This window comes from Xenopus laevis, chromosome 4L (assembly GCF_017654675.1).
Source record: "Xenopus laevis strain J_2021 chromosome 4L, Xenopus_laevis_v10.1, whole genome shotgun sequence".
In the NCBI taxonomy this organism is placed as follows: Eukaryota; Metazoa; Chordata; class Amphibia; order Anura; family Pipidae; genus Xenopus; species Xenopus laevis.
The window spans coordinates 139,801,281-139,825,268 of NC_054377.1; the positions used below are offsets into that span (position 1 = coordinate 139,801,281).

Consider the following 23,988-nt stretch of genomic DNA (forward strand, 5'->3'; position numbering starts at 1 on the left):
CAGGTAATATCTCTGAGAAAATTACCTTGGAAGTCCTCGCCCTCAGCTTTGAACCTAGTTTTTTAAAATCATTTTTGAGGACTTCACCACCTCCTCTAACTTTGTCATTGGTACCTATGTGTACCAAGACCGCTGGGTCTTCCCCAGCCCCTCCCAATAATCTGTCAACTCGTTCCACCACATGCCGAACCCTAGCACCAGGCAAGCAGCAGACTGTTCGGCATGTAGGGGCCTTGCGACAGATTACCCTATCCACCTTTCTAATAATTGAATCCCCTATAACTAGAACATGCCTTTCCTTCCTTGCACTCCCCCCACCACCCGTATTAGAGCCACTGCCTCCCGGGGTGCTCCGAGAGTCAGCCTGCTCCATACACGCCAGTTCGGAGTTTTCCTCCCCAGCATCTTCAGCCAAAACGGCGAATTTGCTGTTTTGGACAAACTGTGGACCAGCCCCCCTACTCTTCTGTCCCCTACTTCCCCTCTTGACTGTCACAAACCTTCCTCCCTCATTAGCCTCCACTGCCCCTTCTCCTCCCCCCACTCCACTAGCCCCTGCCAGTGGTTGCTCTGCGAGCCTCCTTTCCTCCCCTCGTTTGCCGATGCTCTCAGTGCTGCAAGTTCACCCCTTAGAGTCTGCAGCTCAGATTCCAAGATGAAAACCCACCGACATCTCTCACATGTAAATACTGCATGGAACTGCTGCTCCAACACCACATACATGTGACAAGACACACACTGAGTAATACCAGCAAACCCACTCATATTTACACTGGGTACTTACAGTCTCCCAAATGTAATTCCTCACCAACACCTTTTCAGTTTTAAACGCCTTAAGGTTTTTAACGCTGCTTAACACAATTCACATGCAACACTTCGATCACATGCAACACTCGCTAAGCAGCTCCCACACTCGCTTTGCCTTCACAAGTGTAAGGTTTCAACCAGAGCACTCAAAGCCTGTTCCAGCATTCTTCTTCCATAGACTTGTAACGCTATAGTAAAAGAGGATGCTAGGGCTCCCAAAATACCATAGAGCAGGAGTGCCCATTCTTTACTCATGCGAGGTCTACTTTTAGTGATGTTGTCCCATACATCCATAAAAGCATTGTTAGAATTCCATTCCATGGAAAATATTACTTAAATATTGATTCATGAGAAAATGTATATTGCTATATTTAACAAACAGCTATTTCTTATGTTACCTTAAAGTGGACCTGTCACCCAGACACAAAAATCTGTATTATAACAGTCCTTAATAAATTAAACATGAAATCCAATTTATATTTTTTATTAAAGCATTCATAGCTGTTGTAAGCTCATTTAAAAGTCTCAGCTGTCAATCAAATATTGTCTGCCCCTCCTCTATGCCCTGGGCATAGAGGTGGGGTAGACAATTACTTTCAATTTCAATTCAGCCCTTACTAGATGTCACTGCTCTCCCCAGATTCCCCCATTCTCTTCACCATTTAATTGTGTAGCCAGTACATGGGGATGGACATCAGGTCCCCCATTCTGGTGCACAAACAAGATTCTGAGATGATACAAGACTTGCCTTAATAACAGTGTCTACAAAATGGCTCCTGCCTGCTTGTTATAATTATGAATTCCTAGACTGATGGAAACAAGATTCAAATAATTCATATCGTGTAATTAAAGTTAATTTTGCTTGACTAACGGGATAAAATAGGATTTGGAATAATTTTTTTTGGGTGACAGCTCCCCTTTAATAATAATAACAACAATCTGAATGAAAAGCTTGAGATAGGAGAGTGATTTAGACAAGCTGTTTGTTGACAGTGTCTTGAGATCTACTGATCACCAGCTACTGGTAGAACCCAACCCGGCGACTACACCGCCCCCCACGTTTGCGCATGCGCAGAGGATGCAATGCGCAAGTGTGCATGCGCCGAGGACGTGCAAGCTTGCATGCGCCTGGGACACACAAGCACGCATAGGTGAGAAGGCAGAAGAAGAAAAAACTGCTGTCACTGCTTCTGGAACTAGGGAACGGCATCGGAAGAAGTACTGGCGCCCCTCTACCTTTGCACCCTAGGCACATGCCTCTTCTTCCTACCCCTGGTTCCGGCCCTGGAACCCGATCTACCTTTTGGGCACCCCTGCCACAGACTTTACGAATAATTTCCCAGATTCTATCCTAGGCATGAGCTCTCGCTTATTTTGAGGCAGGGTTCTGTTCAGTATTACAGAGATATGGGAGCCAGTGGTTCTTGTAACTCAACCAGAAACTGTTTATAAAAAAATTCCACAAAGGAGGTCGCAGGAAAACATAGGTTAGCCACAGTGAGAAGGCAGCATTCACCTATAGAACATTCAAAGGGAAGCAAATCAATCCACTTAAAGGGCACCAATCATGATCAAAATCATTTACTAAGTAAATACACTATGTGAAAGTTCAAGAAAACCGATTTTTAAAACAGTTAGAATTGTTTGTATAATGTAAATGATCAGCTCACTATTCCTTCTGCAAGATCTCCCCTATCTCCCCTGCAGTTCTAGCTGAGGCAGCCATCTTGGATTTCACTGGCTCCTCCTACCTATATCTTCCCAGCCAACTGTAGCTCTGAAATCTCGCACATGCTCAGTTGAAATTCCTTGTTGCTTATCAACCCTTCTAAGCTATTTTCAAATCAGCCAAACCTGAGTGTTAGCTGCTGTTCAGTAGTGCTGCCACCTGCTGGAAGTTACTGTGTGTGCCCTTCATTTGCATAATGACTTTACCAGCAGGGGACAAGATAGGGAAATCTCCTGATACTTCTAGTGGAGGAGTTCACTTAAACAAGGCATTCTGGGTAGAATACTCAAAGCAGTGTTACAATCTGAGCATGCTCCTGAAATTTGCATATTAGAGTCTCTGTTATAGTCACAGTATGGCCTCCCTCAGTGAAAGAACCCATTTGACAAAGTAAAGGATTTTTAAAACCTGCAGTTTTTTTCAAAAAACTATATATGTAGTTTGGTTAAACGTGTTTAGCTTGTACTGGTCAGATTGTTAATATGTGTTTGATTTTGGCTGTGATAGGTGCCCTTTAAGAATCCCTTCATTTCTCTTGGAACTCTGATACAAGTGGAACCCAAGTGGAACTATCTAGCTCCTAAGGACTACACGCTAATTCTCTCTCTGGAACCTAGTCCCATTAACACTCCTTGGTGGAGCACACGCTACTCAGCTAAATATTCCTGAGAACTGTCCTCCTAAAGGGGACCTATAATAGGACATAACTTGCCACTCACTATATCCTGCACTTGTCTGTGATTCCACTCTTGACTCTCCTCCCTGTAGTATGGAGTCCAGGCAAAATGCCTTGAACCCTTGTGGGCTCCATCATATAAATCCTAAAGCACTGCCACTTTGAGGCTAAACTAGGGAACTCTAAAGGTCATGATTTGACCCAGGAAGAGGAGCCTTTCTCATATAAACCAAGGTGTCCTTTAGTGGCCAAATTTTATGGGACTAGGGCAAACTATTTTGCAGTCCCCTATAGACTATTTTCATTTTGATTTTGACCTTAATGGTACATGTACTGTAGCACGTTTGGTTCCAAAAAACATAGCAATACCTTTTTCATCACCCCTGCGTTATTGCTACCGAAGATGTAAAAATAAATACACTAGTGCATACCTTCCAAAATGTGAAAAATATAAAGAGGGACAAAAAGATCTGCCGCACTATAATGTTTGACCACACCTAATTTGGCCACACCCCCTAAATACCATGTCCATTTTACAAAATGTGCCAGGTTATGGAAAGTTTTAAACACATTTCTTGGGATTTTAGGTTCATGTTTTATGTGTTATAGTAGTTTTACGAATGAAGGTGAAATAGCCCTTTAAGCTGTTCCCTTCAGTTCCCCCAAGAGACCTGCTTTTCTTATTAGTTACAGTTGTATCATAATGCAGGTGCTGTGTGTTATGGGATCTTTGCCAAAAGCCTCTTGTTTAATTAGATTTTCTTCCATCAGTGCAGAAGATCAAACAGAAACTAAGGCCATTTTAATAAAAATCCAGGACTGCTGGCTGAGCTGTCAAAATCAGGACTGTCCTGAAAAAACGGGAGAATTAGGAGGTGTACTAATGGTGGAACTGAAATGTGCACAAATACATTTTTGGGTGGGGGTTTACAGATACAGAACTGGTCATTAGCTGATCATTAGTTGACTGGATTTTCCAACAATTCCAACAAACAACATCAGAATTTGGGTTGCTTGGACCAGTACGCGTGGGCAGATGTCAGCCTAAAATGACCGTTTCTAGAATTATATATATTTTATGCCATATGTGCCATAGCCTTGGGCCTTAATAACCCAGCAGTGAACGGCAGCATTTTTCAAGCTGAGACAGGGATTAGATGAGAGGTCAGGGTGACATCTAAGGAGACAAGAGCATCTTTCTTAGCTACTTAAGAATTGGTCTGCTTTTTTTTTTATTTTTTGTGGCCTTTCAGTTCTTTAGGCTTTTGTCTGGCAGCTCTCCAGTTGGTATTTCAGCAACTATCTGGTTGCTGGGGTTCAGGGCTGGAACTAGTGGTAGGTAGAAGAGGCACGTGCCTAGGGCGCAACAAAGTGGGGGTGCCAAGCACATACCTTTTCTCTTGCCTACCCCCAGTCTGGACCCTTGTTCGGCATCAGCGCGCCTCCTTGCTCGCTCTGTGCGTGCTCTGCTCTCCCCCTCCCTCCATGAAGTTATATTGGGCACACATGTGCAAACTTGCTGGCGCACGACACACATACTCGCGGGCGCGGGCGCGCACATGTACACTCAATGGCATGCCGGCAAGGGGCTGAAGTGGCTGGCCAGGTTGCCTTGGGCGCGGCGGCTGGCTTGGCCCGGGCCTGCTGGGGTTTATTTAGATTTATTTAGATAAATAGGCGACGAAGATAAGTTAAAAAACAGTAACAATAACAATAAAGTAAGACAAATAATTACAAATCTATAAGAAATAAGTAATGGAGACCTATTGTAAAGTTGCTAGGAATAAGACATTCTTTAACATACTAAAAGTTAACTTAACAGGGAACTACCCCTTTAAAGATGCACCCATTACACAAACATTGACTTATATTAGTGGGGGACACTTTAGAGTTTCTGGGGTACTTGAACTAACTTATAGTTTCCTCTTATGGCTCCCATACACATGAATGGGAAACACCAGGAATGAGCCCCTGAGCTGTTTTTGGCCTGAATATATATAAATGTAATTTTTTTTCTTTTTTTTCTCTTTCAAGAATCATGATTATTTGGGTGGTGTTACTTATCTACAGTCGAATGACATATAGGATAAATGAAAACCTCCTAATTTTGTTGGCAATAATGAATATTATATGTTGCTGATTTTACTTTGGGCTAATAATTCTTTTTTATTATCTATTTTTAGCCTTATAATCTGTTATGGCCCCCCCTCCATGTTCCAAATGAAGGGTGGGAATTTCCTAATGGTTCCTGCCAAAGCACAGCCCTGCAGTCACACAAGCAAAAACAGATTTCAGTTCCCTATCAGGTCAGCCTAGCTGCTGATTGGTTCTTGTCCTATAGTGCAGTGAGCGGATTGCTGCCGGTGCCCCTGTACAGTCTGGGAAAGGAGGCAGCAGGAAGTGGAACAGATGGGCGGGACTAGTAGGGTTTTTCCAGAAATTTTCAATAAACCAACCCGAAACACTACTTTTTTAAGCACATTCCTCCATATTTAAAATCGTATAATGTACTAGCACATTCCTGTTTTTCACACAATATGCCTCCCTTAAAAATCTCACATGTGTAATTGAATTGAGGCTATATAGCACTAGCAAATTGGTGAGCAAGTTAAACAGTTAAGTGATTGATTCTCTATTGAGAGAGAGAAAATTGAGGCTACTGGCATTGTGGTTATTTCACAGTTAAATACATAACATTTTCTGAGTTTCCATAAAAGCACCTCCCTTTTATTTGCAAAACAATTAACGAGTTGCCTCCCCAGAGAGTTCATTCCTAATTTGAAATCATAAGCCGCAACTATTCATCCAAAACCGCAGGACAACCCAAGTCCCAGGAGCCCGAACCTCAGGAGCCCCAGCAGCCGCCTGATGGGCTATTTTCTGATTCCAGAAATGATTTGTTCATCGCAGAGAGAGATAAATTGACTGACTGATTCTGTGTAAATCAAGCTCTTTGAAACATCACAGCCGGAGCGATTTTTTATTTGCATTCGCTGTAATTTTAGGGTTTCTATTTATGGCTCGTCTACCCTGACAGAGTTTGCTCATGGTAAAGCTAATTGTTCTCAAGCGACTGCTTGTTATTTAAATAAGGGAGATTTCTTCATCTGGCTTCAGTTCATAACATAGCTTCCAAAACAAGAGATAGCTGGTTTTCCTAATGTAAAAAGATCCGTGCATCCGAAATTTAAATGAGGTCACAGAAATGTTAATTTATTGTGCTGTCACCCACAATATATTATCATTTTAATGCATGACAGTTACCCATAATCAAGGGTTGAGCAGGATGTAGATCCAACCAGCACTAATGGTGGCCATACACTAGACAGTAGTAAACTGATCAGACCATGGGTCAAACATATGGACCATATACTGCCAAGCTGCTTCTCCTCTTTACTCTCTAATTTGTATATATTGTGCATTAGCAGATTATATTTTTAGACCTGCCCTATTGATGAACCAAGCTATATCCATGGCACATATAGACACTGGACAGGATCATGCTGACCAGCATACACATTCTGAAAATTGATACGTATATACTGTAGCCAGCGTCACTGATCTGTTTGACTGATCTTAAGACCTGGGGTGGACAAGGCATTCCTGTAGATGGCACCCTATGCCCTCCCAAAACAGGATCCTACTAAGATTTAAGGCAGGAGTCTCCAAACTTTTTTTTTTACCAGTGAGCCACATTCAAATGTAAATAAGACTTGGGGAGCAACACAGGCATGCAAAAAGTTCCAGGAGATACCAATTATGGGCTGTGATTGACTATTGGAAGTCCCTATGTTTTTTATGCAACCAAAACTTGCCTCCAAGCCAGGAATTCAAAAATAAGCACCTGCTTTGAGACCACTGGGAGCAACATCCAAGGGGTTGGGGAGCATCATGTTGTTCATGAGTCACTGTTGGGGACCACTCATCTAAGGTCATCCTGGTAGGTCTCAAATCCTCTAGAGGCCACAGTCTTACAATGTGGAAGCAGGGTTGGACTGGCCTGCAAGTGTACCAGTCCAAGAAGGTTCCAGTCAAGAACAATTCCCATCAGCACTTAGCACTCTACATCTAATAGTTGTACGAGTGAACCCTTAATGTCATACTCTCTAGTGGGCTAGGAGGCTAAGTCCAACACTCTTTGTAAAGATGCCCCTCTACCACCTCCCTACATATAGGGAGCCACTTCACCACTTTACTACCAGACATATATTTAATCCAGTATTATCATGGCTATTTATCAAAGGATACCAGTTTATTTATGCTCTGTTTTATCTCTCATAAATCGTATACATATATAAAATATCTGTTTACTTGAATTAAAAAGGGGTATTCTTCTAACTTGAAATGGAAGGGACTTGCCTATGGAATAGCTCATCTGTAAATACAGCATCTAGGTGTCACTTATCTGCATTCTCCTGCCATAGTCACCTTCAGGTCATAAGCTATGGAGGCGAAGTGTTCTAAGGTATTGTTGCTAATCTAAAGAGGAGCGATAAGAATACTGATAGGGTTTCAGGGTTGGCATTGGCCAAGGATTTGAGCAGAGAGTTGTCTGCAGAATGCAGAATCTGTAAACTAAGTTACTAGGTGCGTTTAACATTCATTAATAGACAATAAAAAAAAATGATAGTAAGCTTTCCTTTAGATGAGATTCATGTAAGTTGGTGGAGACTGCTTCATTTTCAATCGTCAGAACATTTATGATCGCAATATTTATTTCATACATCACTGATATTGTGTCTTTTATTTAGAATACTTGGGATCATGGTTGTGGGTAATGTGTTATGCCTTAAAGGGGTGGTTCACCTTTACGTTAACTTTTAGTATGTTATAGAAGGGCCAATTCCAAGCAACTTGTCAATTGGTCTTCATTATTTATTTTTTATAGTTATTTGCCTTTTTCTTTTGACTCTTTGCAGCTTTCAAATGGGCGTCGCTGACCCCTTCTAAAAAGCAAATGCTCTGTAAGGCTACACATGTAGTGTTATTGCTACTTTTTATTACTCATCTTTCTATTCAGACCCTCTACTATTCATATTCCAGTTTTTTTTTCAAACCAATGCAAGGTTGCTAGGGTAATTTAGACCCTAGCAACTAGATTGCTTAAATTGCAAACTGGAGAGCTGCTGAATAAAAAGCTAAATAACTCAAAAACCACATATAATAAAAAATGAAACCCAATTGCAAAATTGTCTCAGAATATCACTCTCTACATTATACTAAACAACCCCTTTAAGGCAGGCCCCTTTGGGAGGAGGTGCTGAGCCTTTGGCTGGGGGTGTGGTCTAGAATGAAAGCCATTTAGGAAGAAGGACATGTAAGCAACCCTTTATGCCCAGTTTGAAGGTCAATCAGAATGAGACTCGGGGAGAAAATAATGGCTGATAAATGAGAATTTCCAATTAAATGTAAACTTGTCGAGCACTAAGCTATACCCTGACCAAATGTTGCTCCTTAAAGGAGAACTCAAACCAATAAATGTCTGAAAATCGCTGCTTTAAGGCTTCTAAAGCAAGTAGAGGTATGCAGGCCCGGACTGGCAATCTATGGGTTCTGGCAAATGCCAGAGAGGCTGCCATAAGATGCCATAGAAAGTCATTATTTAGTGGGCTGGTGGGGAGCTGATTGGGCCTCTCTGTACTTGGAATGCCAGGGCCCATAGACTCCATTTTCTCAATAATAATAAAACAGTACCTAGTACTTGATACAAACTAATATATATTTAATCATTGTTGGAAGCAAAACCAGCCTATTGCATTTATTTAATGTTTACATGATTTTCTAGTAGACTTAAGGTATGAAGATCCAAATTACTTACAGAAAACCCCAGGTCCTGAGCTCTGGATAACAGGCCCCAAACCTGTGTTTGTAAAATTGCCCCATTAAAAGCACAAGGAAAGATATACTCATTGGGGTTGCCATCAGTGCCGTGAGTTCCTGTGTATATTGCCGCCTGAGGCGGCTCCAGTAATGCCGCCCCCCCCAGCCCGAATCCATTTCCGGGGGGAGCAACACTAGTAATTGCGCTCTCTTGCCGTAGTAAAGCCGAATTTCAGGTTTAAAAACAGGAAATTTGGCTCTTAAAGGCATCAGGAGCAGCTTTTTGCCGCCCCTGGAAACCTAGCTGGCGATGCCGTCTGTGGCAAGCGCCTCAGTTCGCCTTATTGGCGGATCGCCCCTGGTTGCCATATTGTTTGACATATTGTAGTGATTCTAGTAGCTTAATTCTGACCCCCAGCTGGTGCTCCTCTTCTTATAAAAAGGGCACTGGCCTGGGGTGCTCAGTGCTGCCCTCCCATACTCTCCCTGTGCCTCAGCATTCACTGTGCAACCCCGAGTAACTACGGAATTTCTTTGCCAATTTTTGCATTGCACAAGAGCATAAATTGCTTTGGCACTAGAGTAGCACTAAGAAGAGAAGCACCCCAGCTGGAGCATCTTTGTAAGAAGAGGAGCTGCAGCAGCTGGAGGTCTGAAGTAAGCTACCTGAATCACTGGGGGAGTACCTAACTGGCACCCCAGTAATTCTACCTTTCCTTGTCTGGGGAAGTCGATGCCTCTGTATATAGGACTATTTTGCCATCAGCATAGATATATCCTGGTCTTGTTAATATCATGTACTATACAAAGTACTATCATTTTAAAGAGAAAAGCAAATCAGTCTGAACTGAATAATTATTTGTTTAAATGAGACACAATGGGACATGGCATTGACGTATATTTTAGGTTTCCAGCTTGTGTATAATAGCGGATACCTGCACACCTAGAAAAAGCATATGGCAGAAACAAGAACTGTGATAAAATTGTAGGTTTTCTTCAAGTACAATATAGGAAAGCATTTGATGGCAATCAGATAAAATATCCCAATTACACATAACAAGAGTGACCTTCCCATCTCCTCTAAATGCCCCAGGTTAACAGTTTGCTTGCTTGACATCCAGAATTGCCTCTACACTTATTTGTGCCCAGAGTGGCAAGATATTTCTTTAATGGAAATAAAACGTATTTTTATTTTATTCTGATATATCTATTTCATACCATGGGCAGCTAATAGCTCTTGAAGTCTACAATTACCCAGCCCTGCGATACCCATTTCCACTCGCACTCACGGGCACAAATGGAGTCACCTATGGTTAAATGTACAAGCAGCTATTGCCTTGGTACAAGAGGCTTATTAAAGGGCTTTAAGCCGAGTTTTAAAATGAGGGTTTTGAGCATTTGTAGGCTTGTTTATGCATGAATAAAGTAAAAAATAACCGAATATGAACAAATACAAATCAGTGCTGGCTTGGTAATGTTTCCCTTCTTTAGAACATTGTTTGTTGTATATAAATATGGGAATAGCTTGGCAAATTGCATATTGGGCAACTACAGTTAGGCCCATAAATCTTGTTCTAATTTTGGTTCTGTACATTACTACCATGAATTTTAAAATGAAACAACTCAGATACAGTTGAACTGCAGACTTGCAGCTTTAATTCTGTGGGTTGAACAAAAAGATTGCATAAAAATGTGCGAAACTAAAGCCTTTTTTTAACACAATTACTTCATTTCAGGAGCTCAAAAGTAATTGGACCACTGACTCAAAGGCTATTTCATGGGCAGGTGTGGGCAATTCTTTCATTATGTCATTATCAATGGAGCGTATAAAAGCCCTGGGGTTAATTTGAGGGGGGGAGTCGTTGTATGTGGAAGATTTTGCTGTGAACAGACAACATGCAGTCAAAGGAGCTCTAACTGTATATTCAACCTCAATATTTACAGAATTATATCTATACTGATAATCCCTTTCAGACGTATTGTTAACCATGGAGTTTCCACTAAAGGCACCTTTGGTTTCTCCACCTTCGAAAACGGGCAACCTTTAGGCACCAGACCTCCAAACCCTCACGAATTGATTCAGTATAATCTCTCCCAGCTCTACTACTACTACAAGTGTCCAGTGGTGGCATGGAGGGTATTTTTTTTAACATTTTATATATAGGCACCTGAAGCCCACCCCTTTAGACCTGCCACCCTAGGCAAGGGCCCTTGGGTGACTATATAGAAACTACAGCCCTGGCTACTGTTTGAGGGGTGACGTTATAACACTACAGGAGGGCTGATGAGGGAGGGGAAATGAAGGTTGTTGCCAGGAAGACTGATAGGGGTGTAACAAGATATTACTGGGCCCCACAGAAAATTATTTTTCAGGCCCCCAAAATGTTTAGAGATTGACATGTTTTACCAATATTGATTTGAACTGTATATGAATTAGGGCCTCATGGGCCCCTATACCTCCTGGGCCCCCTGCAGCCGCAGGGTCTGCTTCCTCTGTAGTTATGCCCCTGAAGACTGTACACAATGGAATATTATTAAGGGTCAGGGCACACGCTCAAATTCGGGGAGATTACTCGCCCAGAGTAAGAGGAGATTCGTCGCCGGGCAACTAATTTTCCCGAATGTCCTGACTCTTAAGGTTGAAACTAAAAACTGATTTGCTGTTTTTTTCTGCTGGGTGAATTAGTATATATTATACTTATTATGTTTTCTTCTTTTTTTAACTTTATTTTGGGCCAAAGGAAACAGAGAAATCAAGTTAACGGGGGAAGGGGATGAGGGAAATTGAATATTGATAAATAAGCCTCTTAGAGCAAACCTCACTTTCCAAGACAGGAAGCCAAAGACTTGATAAGGATTAACGACATACGTGTCTTCTGTTCTTTAGGATTTCCTGGGACAGGCATTTTGCACACTTGGAGAGGTTATTGGATCCCCAAGGAGTCGACTGGAGAAGCCGTTAACGTGAGTACTGTAAGGAAATGTATAACTCAGGTCTGATTTATTCCTCACTCATTTGGAACATTAGTAGACAGTAAATACGTAAGAGCTTTAACAGCATTTTATGGAAAACTTAAGCCTACAAATGCATATGGCTAGAAATACTGTAAATCACATACTAAACGCAATGCACATTCCCTGGCATTCAACAGCTCTAACAGTGATTATCCAAACCGTCAAATTAGTTCACAGCAGCTTGTTAAGCCATAGTTCGAGTGTCAGTGGCTCTGCACATGCTCAGTGTGTTCTGGGCTGCTACAAAGATGCTCGGGTATTTTAAAAACACTGCGGAAATGTGCATCTGGGCACTAATCTATGGTAATAACCAATTAGATGATTGTTTTCAATGTCCAACCTGCAGCTGAATGAAAAAAATCAAATCACTGATTGGTTGCCATAGGTAACTGCCCAGGTTTCAAATTTGCCCACTAAGCACTAAGCTTGGGGGGAGGGTGAAAAATCATCAAACCAATAGCAGAAAGTAATCAACATTACATGGTGCAATGGGTTCTATGTTGCCATGAAATGTGAATCTGAGTTAAGTATTTGTATTTGTATATACTGTATATTGTGAGTAAAGGTGGCCATACACGTAGAAATTTGCTCCTTTGGCGATTTCGCCAAATGATATCGCCAAACGAGAGGATCTCTCCCCCATATCCAAACGATTGGATCATAATGAAGGGTAAATGGAAGGTCGGATCGTTGACCGCATCAACGAACAGATGCGGTCCACGATCCGACAGGATTTTTTTTTCCATACGATCAACATCTGCCTGACTTTCGGCCAAAATTTCGGTCAAACGAGCGGATCTCTCCCCGATATGCCCACCTTGAGGTGGGCAATATCGGGCTGATCCGATCGTGGGCCCTAGGGCTCAACGATCGGATCCTAACGAATAGCAATGGGTGGTCGGATTGCGGGACCGCATCAACGAATAGATGCGGCCGTGATCCGACAGGATTTTTTGTCGGCCAGATCTCGATCTTTTATTGGACCGTGTATGGCCACGTGTGCATATTTGATTATTTGCCAAGTACAGATTCATTGCTTGGAGGAGAGTTGGTACAGATGCCCCAGACAGGGTGTATCACACTGAATGTAGTTCCTTCTCACGCTCCATTGATCTGTCTGCATGAAACACAGGTCAAAGCTGTTAGTATCCAGAAACTGATGTTATAAAGAGAGTGACAGTTGAAACGGCCATTTGTCCATTTGATGCACACCGGCTATTATGTTTAGTTTTAGGCTTGTGGCACATGTAGCGGTTTTAGGCCCCTCCATGCTGCATTTTACTGATTATAAAGGAAATTTGGGACACCAATGGTCCAGGCAGATTGTGGCCTGAAAACGCACAATGGAGACATGAGCCTTACTGGGCAAGAAATTGGCATGTTATTTTTTATGGATGAAAACATTTTAAGTTTCTTTATGTAGTAGAGTCAGATCCACCATGGGACTCTCACCAACTAGTTGTAATACTACAAATATAATGCTCATACTGCATAATATACACTTCATATAATACCCCCCGACACACATACACAATGGCAACTAAAATTGCTAGTGAAATGTGTCAGTTCAGTAGGTTATGTACAGGTATGGGACCTGTTATCCAGAATACTCAGGACCTGTTGTTTTCTGAATAAGGGATATTTTGGTAATTTGGATCTCCATATCTTCAGTTTACTAAGAAATTATTTAAACATTATGGGGGTTATTTACTAAACCTTAAATTTATTTGGTCGGCTTTTTGTGGCAAGACACAAATTTTTCGTTTTATTTTTTTTTTTTAAAAAAACTAAATTTTTTTGAGATTTATTGAAGCCAAAAAAATTCCGAAAATCCTCCATCTCAGACCTGACGAGGTTTTGTCAATGGCAAAGTCAATGACAGAGGTGCCTATTCTAATTGGAAGTTATCACGGTCTGCGCTTGGTTTAGCCGGAAAATCTGATCATTTCGGGCTTTTCGGGCAAAAACTTAAAAAAAAATCGTATGATTCAGGGAAAAAAGCCTGAAAAATTAGATTTTTCATACTATTTTTCGGGTTTTTCCCCGAACTGGTTGATTCAAGAATAATAAATAAGGTCAAATCGAGTATGGGAGTTTGGTCATGGTTTTTTTATTAAAATAATGAGATTAAAATCGTATTTTAGTAAATAACACCCTAAATAAGCCCAATAGAATGGTTTGCCACCAATAAGGATTGATTATATCTTAGCTGGGATAAAATAAAAGTTTCATTATTACAGAAAAAAGGGAAATAATTTTTAAAAATTAAAATTATTTCATTAAAATAGAGTCTATGGGAGACGGCCTTCCTGTAATGCAGAGCTCTCAGGATAAGAGGTTTCAGGAGAATGGATTCCAGGTACCGGTATAAATATGCCCTTTTATGACACCATTTAATATGGTGACTATCACCTGTTCATACAGCATGGGATATTTCGTTCTCTCTAAATGAACTTCCTATAACACATTGGATTCTGAACAGTCACATCATTGGACGTGCTAGTGTTTTTTTTAAGCTATAGTTTGCCTTTAAGCAACGAGGCTATCAACTCCATGTGTCCATCTCTGCCCCAGTTTATGTTGCTGTCACTGTTATTAATTAATAATTTAATGATACTGTGCAAAGATCTGGAGGTGTTTGAAGTCTAGGCTTCCAGTCAGATGAGAGCTACGGGCCTCACTGCCGGTACAAATGGCTGCATTTAATGGATTATGCAATAACACAAGCTCAAGTCATGCATGTGACACGGAATTGTTCATAGTATTTATAAAGCTTATGTTGTACAGGAAAGCCCTTCTCTGTATATTATCACCCACAGCTATAGACACTGCCTTCTTGCTTGATTAGGTAAGTTACACCACAAGACAAGTGATGGTCTATATGGTTTTGGATAGAGACTGATGCTGCAGATGCAAACTGTATGGCAGCTCTCACTCCTTATCTCTACATTATTATTATTTATTATTATTAACATGTATTTATATAGCGCCAACATATTGCGTAGCACTGTAAAGTAAATGTGATTATACAACTACATCACATGAATTATATACATAGAACACATGGAGTTACATACATCACAATCGATACCGGTACAAAAGGTGAAGAAGGCCCTATGCAGAAGAGCTTACACTCTAAAGGGAAGGGAGTAATACACAAGGTGTGGGAGTGGGCAAGATCGAATTAAGTGGGTGAGAAATGTGGTATTGTATGTGGTGTTGCGTTTGGTAGTTAAGCAGAGTGAGGGGAAGCTTCTCGAAAGAAGTGCGTTTTAAGGAATTTCTTGAAAGCAGAAAGGTTGGGAGAAAGTCGGACAGACCGTGGGAGAGCGTTCCAGAGGAGGGGTGCAGCCCTTGCAAAGTCCATTGAAACAGGATTATACTGGGTATAGTCTGTGCACCAAGGAAACAATGGGAAAATAAACAGAATTGTATATAATATAGTTTTACCCCATTAGGTAGTGCTGCATATCCTTGTAGCGCTATAAAAATATAGTTCTACACACATACTATACATCAATATAGAGCACAGCATAAATGTAGAGGTTTATTTATCAAAAAGTTGAGTTGGGTTTTTCCCCAAAAAATGTGAGTTTTCAAGGGTAGATTAAGTAAAAACTCAGATCTACAGTACCTGCCAATTCTGTACTTGAGACATGGTAAATATTCCCATTCGAAAGGTTTAATCTCAATGCTTTATAAATCTCAAATGTATAAAACGAATTCATTCCCTCCATCTTATATAAAAACTTGGGAGGAGGAGGTATGACAAACCTTGGGTCAATGTAGGTCAAGTAGAAACCTCATATAAAATACTTACACGGTGGTACTTGACTCCTCATGACTACATAAAAAGTTTACATCCCAACCTTTGACTGTTTTAGGAGTTGTGGAGAGAGGGAACGATGGCTTATATTCGGTGGCACTGTCCTTTAGTGCAAAGATATTGGTCAAGCGTGTTTGGCTTGGTCAATTCTATCACCCAAATCCATATTTGAAAAGACCCTTGGGTAGCCTTTAGGGATGGGCGAATTTTTTCACCTTGTTTCACCGGAAAACGAAACGGGTCAAAACAGAAATTATTTAAACATTATGGGGGTTATTTACTAAACATTAAATTTATTTGGTCGGGCTTTTTGTGGCAAGACACAAAATTTTTCGTTTTTTTTTTTAAAAACTAAAAAATGTTTTGAGATTTATTAAAGCCAAAAAAATCCTCCATCTCAGACCTGCTGAGGTTTTGTCAATGGCAAAGTCAATGACAGAGGAGCCTATCCTAATTGGAAGTTATCACGGTCTGCGCTTGGTTTAGCCGGAAAATCTGATCATTTTGGGCTTTTCGGGCAAAAACTTTAAAAAATCGTACAATTCAGGGAAAATAATGAGATTAAAATCGTATTTTAGTAAATAACACCCTAAATGAGCCCAATTGAATGGTTTGCCACTAATAAGGATTGATTATAGCTTAGCTGGGATAAAATAAAAGCTTCATTATTACAGAAAAAAGGGAAATCCTTTTTAAAAACTAAAATTATTTCATTAAAATAGAGTCTATGGGAGACGGCCTTCCTGTAATGCAGAGCTCTCTGGATAAGAGGTTTCAGGAGAACGGATTCTAGGTACCGGTATAAATATGCCCTTTGTCAAATTCGCCCATGCCTAGTAGCCTTATTCAACCAATGGTTGCCTATTATTAGGGGAAATTCCAGAAAATTTATTATTTTTATATTCATAGCAGTAAAACAATTCATAGCCAAAATGTGGTGGACACCATATCTTTTAATTCCAAAGCTAAAGGCTTGGATAACGGCAATAATGATAAATTAAAAATGTACTTCCTTTTTATCAGGGACTCATAAAAAATTATTACAAATATATCAACCATGGGCACCTTGGGCTACCAGTTTAGGATTAAGCCTATCATCCCTTTCAGTATAAAACCATCTGATAATAAATGAAAGGAAATAACTTGGTAATAGTGATGGGCGAATTTCTTCTCGAATTTCCAGCGAAACTCGCGAAACACCAGCGACAATTCCAATGCTGGAGACAATTCTGACGCCCATTAAAGTGAATGGGTGCCTAGAATTGTCCCCGGAGTCAGAATGGTCACCGGCGTAAAATATTTGGATGCTGGCAAATTTTCGTTGGTGAATTTTTGCGGCAATTTCGCCTGTGGCGAAACGCAGAAATTCACGGTGAATTTGCGCCTGGCGAATAAATTCGCCATCACTACTTGGTAAGCATGGCATCAAAAGTATTGATGTCCTAATAATATGACAGTTTAATATATCAGGATCCTAAATGTATACTATTATCTTGATTTGGTCTCTCAGTAGGTCAAAACTACATAAACAAATTGAAAGAATTAAGAGCAGGCAAAGAGGATTAGGCAACAAGTTTAGTTTTCAATTATACGTTTATTTTAGAAAACATATACAAATGACAATGAAACTGTGTAAGATGGATAAAAGTACAGTACAATTGTATGACATTATGCTGTAAAAAGTGAAAACTCTAATAAAAAGATATATTAAAAAAAAACCCTAATTTTTCGGGTTCAAAAAAAAAAAACTCGTATTTTTCGAGATGTATTATGCCCCAAAGCTGGAAATAGCTCAAACCCAAAAATACTCCAGCTAAAATCTTTCAAGGCATGAAGAATAGCACAGGTCCCTTCAACCACTTGAAAATGTTTGTAGCCTTCACGATGTTCCGCTTTTTTCCGGTGGTTTGCACCTTAAAAAAGTTTTTTTTCCCTGAAAACTCAATAAACATGGGTTTTTCACCCCGTTTGCAATGATTCGAGTTTTTTACATTTGCATTTTTTCATAAATAAACAATGTTGCAATAAATGCAATAAATAATAAATGTGAGTTAATTCAAGTCCTACAGCGGGTCTGATACCTGCGTTTACCCATGGGTTACCTGCAAAAACCTGCGGTACCCTGCAGGTAGAAGTTCCGGGTGCGGGTATAGATGTGTCTACTTTCTGACCACGTCGACTTCCGATGATGTCACTTCCGGTTTACAATGACAGCACTTCCTGATTGTCATCGGGTCGTGGCTCCGGGTTGCGAATTAGGTACTTGCGGGTTGGGTAGCGGGTCCAAGCGGGTAAGAATGCGGATTGCGAGTACGGGTCCCAAAAAATGGACCCGCGCAGGACTCTAATTTAAGGTATAAAAAAAACCTCACCTTATGTACCTTACTATCAGGGCCAAAACTAGGGGTAGACAGAAGAGGCACCTGCCTAGGGCGAAATCATAAGGGGGCGCTTGGCAGGTGCCTATTAAGCTATTAACATACTCTGCCTACCCCTATTCTGTGTTTGCTACACCTCTGTAGCGCTCCCCTCCCTCCTCCGCCCCATCACTTCCTCCCCATCACTGCCCTTCCTCCTCCTCCCTGTAACCCACTCCCCTCTCCGTCACGCCTACTATGCACTAAGTGTAGAATCCTCACTGGTTAGACTCACTTTCCAGTGTATCTTGGGTCCTCCAATCATTCTCTGTGGTCTCCTTCTGCCTCCAAAGCAATCTTATTGGTAGCCCACAGTGAATGGGAGACCACTGGAGGTAGCAATAAGAACTTGCATCAGGCAAAAAGAAAGGTATGGCCTCATATATGAGTGGGAGCTGCCATTTATTGTCTTGGGAATAGGGATGTAGCGAAAGTCGGAAAAAATGTTCGCGAACATGTTCGCGAACGTCCGGACAAAAATGCGAACGGTTCGCGAACGTCGCGAACCCCATAGACTTCAATGGGAAGGCGAACTTTAACATCTAGAAAAGACATTTCTGGCCAGAAAAATGATTTTAAAGTTGTTTAAAGGGTGCAACGACCTGGACAGTGGCATGCCAGAGGGGGATCAAGGGCAAAAATGTTTCTGAAAAATACATTGTTGACACAGCGCTGCGTTTTGTGCTGTAAAGGGCAGAAATCACACTACGTCACTCAGGTGGTGTTTCTGGACACGGAATGTGAAAAAGCTCACACAGCTAGGTGGCACTTGGTTAAAGACTGGGCAAACAATGCCTGCAAGGTCAACGTACGTATACAGTAGTGGATACGGAATATATTATTGCTGCTTGAAAAACGTCACTCAGGTGGTGTTTACGGACACGGAATTATTATTGTTATTATTTAGACAGAATGTGAACAAGCTCACAAAGCTAGGTGGCATTACTAGCCAGCAAAGCTACCTAACCTAAAATGTCCCTCAAATCCCTGCAGACTTCTGTCCCTACAATACAGAGCAGTATCAAGTAGATTACTAGCCAGCAAAGTTACTATCAACTGTCCCTCAAATCACTAACAGCTCTCTCCCTACACTAGCTCTTCCAAGCACACACAGGCAGAATGAAAAAACGCTGCAGGGCTTCAGTTTATATATGGAAGGGGAGTGGTCCAGGGGGTGTGGGGGTGGTCCAGGAGGGAGAGCTTCCTGATTGGCTGCCATGTATCTGCTGGTCTGGGGGAGAAATGGCAAAAAAAAGCGCCAGCTAAGGCGAACCCAAATTGGCGAACGTTGCGCAACATTCGCGAACATTCGGCGGACGCGAACGGTCGATGTTCGCGGGCGAACAGTCCGCGACATCCCTACTTGGGAATACATCCTACTTACTTACAAACTGGGTAAATACTGACACTTTCATAAATGGCCATTATTCCCGAGCCTTGAAGAACGAGCTTCGCCCTTTCTAATGCTGCAGTTTATTTTATATTAACCTCTTTATTACATTTAAAAGCAAAATACAGTTCGTGCCGAGCTGCTTGCCATTCCTGCAGGTAACTCGCTGGCTCTTTATTCTGCAAAGCGAGCATGTCCCACTTTCAATCATAATAAGTATCATTCAGGCACATAACTGAAATGACAAAGCTTAAGGAGCTTAAAATCTAAATGCCTTGAAAAGGTTGTAACATAATTATCTAACGGGATGGCTCCTATAATAATCATCCCCAGACAAAAGCCATAAAGAGAAGACAGGATCAAAACAGTAGGGTAGTTGTAACTCACAAAGTATTCAGCAGCAGCAGCGGAGGGTTTTTTCCATATTTAACTGGAAAATACGGCACAGTGTAGGGTCGGGCAAATAGGGTATTTGGACACCATGGAAATGTACAGAAGGCACAGTATTTATAGTGTAACGTTAGATATTTTAGCTGTATACAAGGAACTAGTACTGGGAATAATAATGTAACACTTAATATTAACTACACAGCTATTAATTATCAAGGAATTATGGAACACAGAGGCAACGTCTTTTATATTGTATGTAGTGTTTATAGTACAGTTACATTATTTCTTATTGTTCACGAGTTTTGGTGAGTCATGTGGCAGAGCAACATTATCAACACCTCTCTGAACACAATTTATAAGGACATTTTACAGATTATTAGTGGATTTTGAGTATTTTATTTGGGATAATGGGCCCCCTACTGTAAATGATAAGGATATTAGAAGTCACTGGGGGGATCTTCAACCCTCTAAAGGCACAAGGCTGCAGACTGGGATATACAGGAAACTCTGAGTATCACTCATGTATTATAAGGTATAATGTACCCCCTACTGTAAATAATAAGGATATTAGAAGTCACTGAGGGGTTCTGTCACCATATAAAGGCACAAGGCTGCAGACTGGGATATACAGGAAACTCTGAGTATCACTCATGTATTATAAGGGATAATGTACCCCCTACTGTAAATGATAAGGATATTAGAAGTCACTGAGGGGTTCTGTGACCAAATAAAGGCACAAGGCTGCAGGCTGAGTTATACAGGGAACTCGGAGTATCACTCATGTATTATAAGGGATAATGTACCCCCTACTGTAAATGATAAGGATATTAGAAGTTACTGAGGGATCTGTGACCATATAAAGGGACAAGGCTGCAGACTGGGTTATACAGGGAACTCTGAGTATCACTCATGTATTATAAGGGATAATGTACAATCTACTGTAAATGATAAGGATATTAGAAGTCACTGAGGGGTTCTATGACCATATAAAGGCACAAGGCTGCAGGCTGAGTTATACAGGGAACTCTGAGTATCACTCATGTATTATAAGGGATAATGTACCCCCTACTGTAAATGATAAGGATATGAGAAGTCACTGAGGGGTTCTGTGACCATATAAAGACACAAGGCTGCAGGCTGAGTTATACAGGAAACTCCGAGTATCACTCATGTATTATAAGGGATAATGTACCCCCTACTGTAAATGATAAGGATATTAGAAGTCACAGAGGGGTTCTGTGACCATATAAAGACACAAGGCTACAGGCCGAGTTATACAGGGAACTCTGAGTATCACTCATGTATTATAAGGGATAATGTACCCCCTACTGTAAATGATAAGGATATTAGAAGTCACTGAGGGATCTATGACCATATAAAGGCACAAGGCTGCAGGCTGAGTTATATAAGGAACTCTGAGTAACACTAATTTATTATAAGGAAAAATGTACCCCTTACTATAAGTAATAAAGATATTAGAAGTCACTGATGGATTCTGTGACTTTAAAGGCACAAGGCTGCAGACTGAGTCATACAAGTCAGGGAAGCTCAGAGTATAAGAGATAATGTATCCCCTAATGTAATATAGCAAGTATAAACTGTCAAGATGGTAGCAGCAGGCAGTATCATCATCATTATTATTATTATCTAACCTGTGGCCCTTCAGTTGTTGTGGAAGGAGTCTGGTTCTTTAACAACCTCCCAGCAGCAAATCCAGAGTGCTTGGCCTCTCTGCAGGCTGATGATAAGTTTAATTCTCCCACTCGATGACTTGCTGTTTCCAATTAATGAATAATTAAAAGGTAGACTTTTAAGTGTTTCACGCCTGTAACACTGGCAGTGTTAATTTAAACTGCCGAGAGATTCTCTCAAGCTGGAGGTGAATCTGCCTTGCTTCAAGTTTTACTATTTAAATTAAAATGAATCTAATTGTGCGATGGCCACGTTGGTCCCATCTGCAGGGAGGAAAAGATTACACAATTAGATGCAAACGAAAACATTTTGTGCTGCATTATACGAGGGTGCCCGTTCTACCAATCGCTTGGATAGAGCAACTCCTGCATTTTATTGGGCGGAAAAAAAAACACGTTATTTTCTTACATTTTTATAATTTTGCATAAACCCCTCTGAAAAATATATTCCACATTAAAATGTTGCAAATGCATTGCATATAAATTATTACTCTATAGATTATAATGCGTTATTTACTTGTATATTTGCATATGAATATTTGCAGATATATAGGGGCAAATTCACTAAGATGCGAAGTTGCGCCAGGCGCAACTTCGCCGAGCTTCGCCGCACTTCGCAGCACTTCGCCAGGCGTAGTTTCGCCAGCGCTCCGCAAATTCACTAAAATCCGAAGTTGCGCTCAGGGGTAGCGTAAGGTTGCGAAGTTGGTTCGCTATGTAAAGCGAAGTTACGCTAGCGAAGGCTAATTTGCATACGGCGCGAAATTCAAATTTCAATGGAGGAACACGTATCTGCACTACAAATGCCAAGAAAACCTTCAAATCTGCAAATAAAAATTTTATTTTGCCCTACACATGTGCCCACTGTCTAGGTAAGTTGCCATGAGTCAGGAAATGTAGGGGGGAAGGAGGGGAGCCCCAAAAATTTTTTCGATCTTTTTTAGCCTATCACCCATCATGTAGAAAACACGCCAGCGTTTTTTGGGACTTAGAAAAAATTTTGACTTTTTTGGAAACAATCCCTATCTACTCTATTGCGCTTCGCCAGGTCTGAGGTGGCGAAGGAAGTCTAGCGTAAAAGGTAGCGTTCAGTACACTGCGCAAGTTAGTGAATTTGCGTAGTTTCGTCGCTAGCGAAAATTCGCCTGGCGTAAGGGTGCGAAGTAACACTAGCGAAACTACGCCAGCGTTCGTTAGTGAATTTGCGCAGTAGCGAAAATGCCAAACGCTAGCGAACTAACGCTAATTTAATTGCATTTTCGTATCTCCCCAAATTCTAACATGATCTAACACATTTTAATATATATATATAGATATATATATATATATTATATATATATATATATTTATATATATATATATTTATATATGTGTGTAAATATATATAGAGTATCTATATATATATATATATATATATATATATATATATATATATATATAATATCAAAACAGGGGGGTTGTGGGAGCACTCTAAAGGCTTTAAAGTATATATATAAGTATAATAAATGCTATTGCATATGTACCCAAAACAGGGGTTATTTTGTTACAAAGTTATGATCATAAAATTGATAAGCCACCATACCACGTCAAGGTAAACCCCGAATGGCGGTCCCTAACTTGTTTTACATTTTATGTGCATTTTAGCATTACCTGTAATCAATGTCCATTGAACGCTATATATATAAAGTTATGGGACTTGTTATCCAGAATGCTCAGAACCTGGGGTTGTCTGGATAACAGATCTTTCTGTAATTTGGATCTTCGTCCCTTAAGTCTACTAGAAAATCATTTAAAAATGAAATAGACCCTGTAGACTGGTTTTGCTTCCAATAAGAATTTACAGGGATGTTCACCTTTAAATTTACTTTTATTATTATGTAAAGAGTGATATTTTGAGACAATTTGCAATTGTTTTTATTTTTTATTATTTGTGGTTTTTGAGGGATTTAGCTTTATATTCAGCAGCTCTCCAGTTTCCACAATCTGGTTGCTAGGGTTGCCAAATTACCCTAGCAACGATGCATTGATTCGAACAGCAGAGGCCTGAATAGAGAGATGAATTATCAAAAGTAGCAAAGACAATACATTTGTAGCCTTACAGAGCATTTGTTTTTAGATGGGGTCAATGACCCCCCCCCCATTTAAAAGCTAGAAAGGCAAATAATTAAAAAACTATAAAAAAGAAACGCCAATTGAAAAGTTGCTGAGAATTGGCCATTCTATAACA

General features: G+C 40.6%; 1 protein-coding gene across 2 annotated transcripts in view; it reads left to right on the forward strand.

Moving 5' to 3' along the window:
• LOC108713588 (copine-9) overlaps positions 1-23,988 on the forward strand; it is a 215,977-nt gene that overhangs the window by 90,606 nt on the left and 101,383 nt on the right. For both annotated transcript variants that reach the window (XM_041590878.1, XM_018257141.2), the window contains exon 8: positions 11,920-11,996. In XM_041590878.1, coding sequence (XP_041446812.1) covers positions 11,920-11,996 — 77 coding nt within the window. The remainder of the gene's footprint in view (positions 1-11,919; positions 11,997-23,988) is intronic.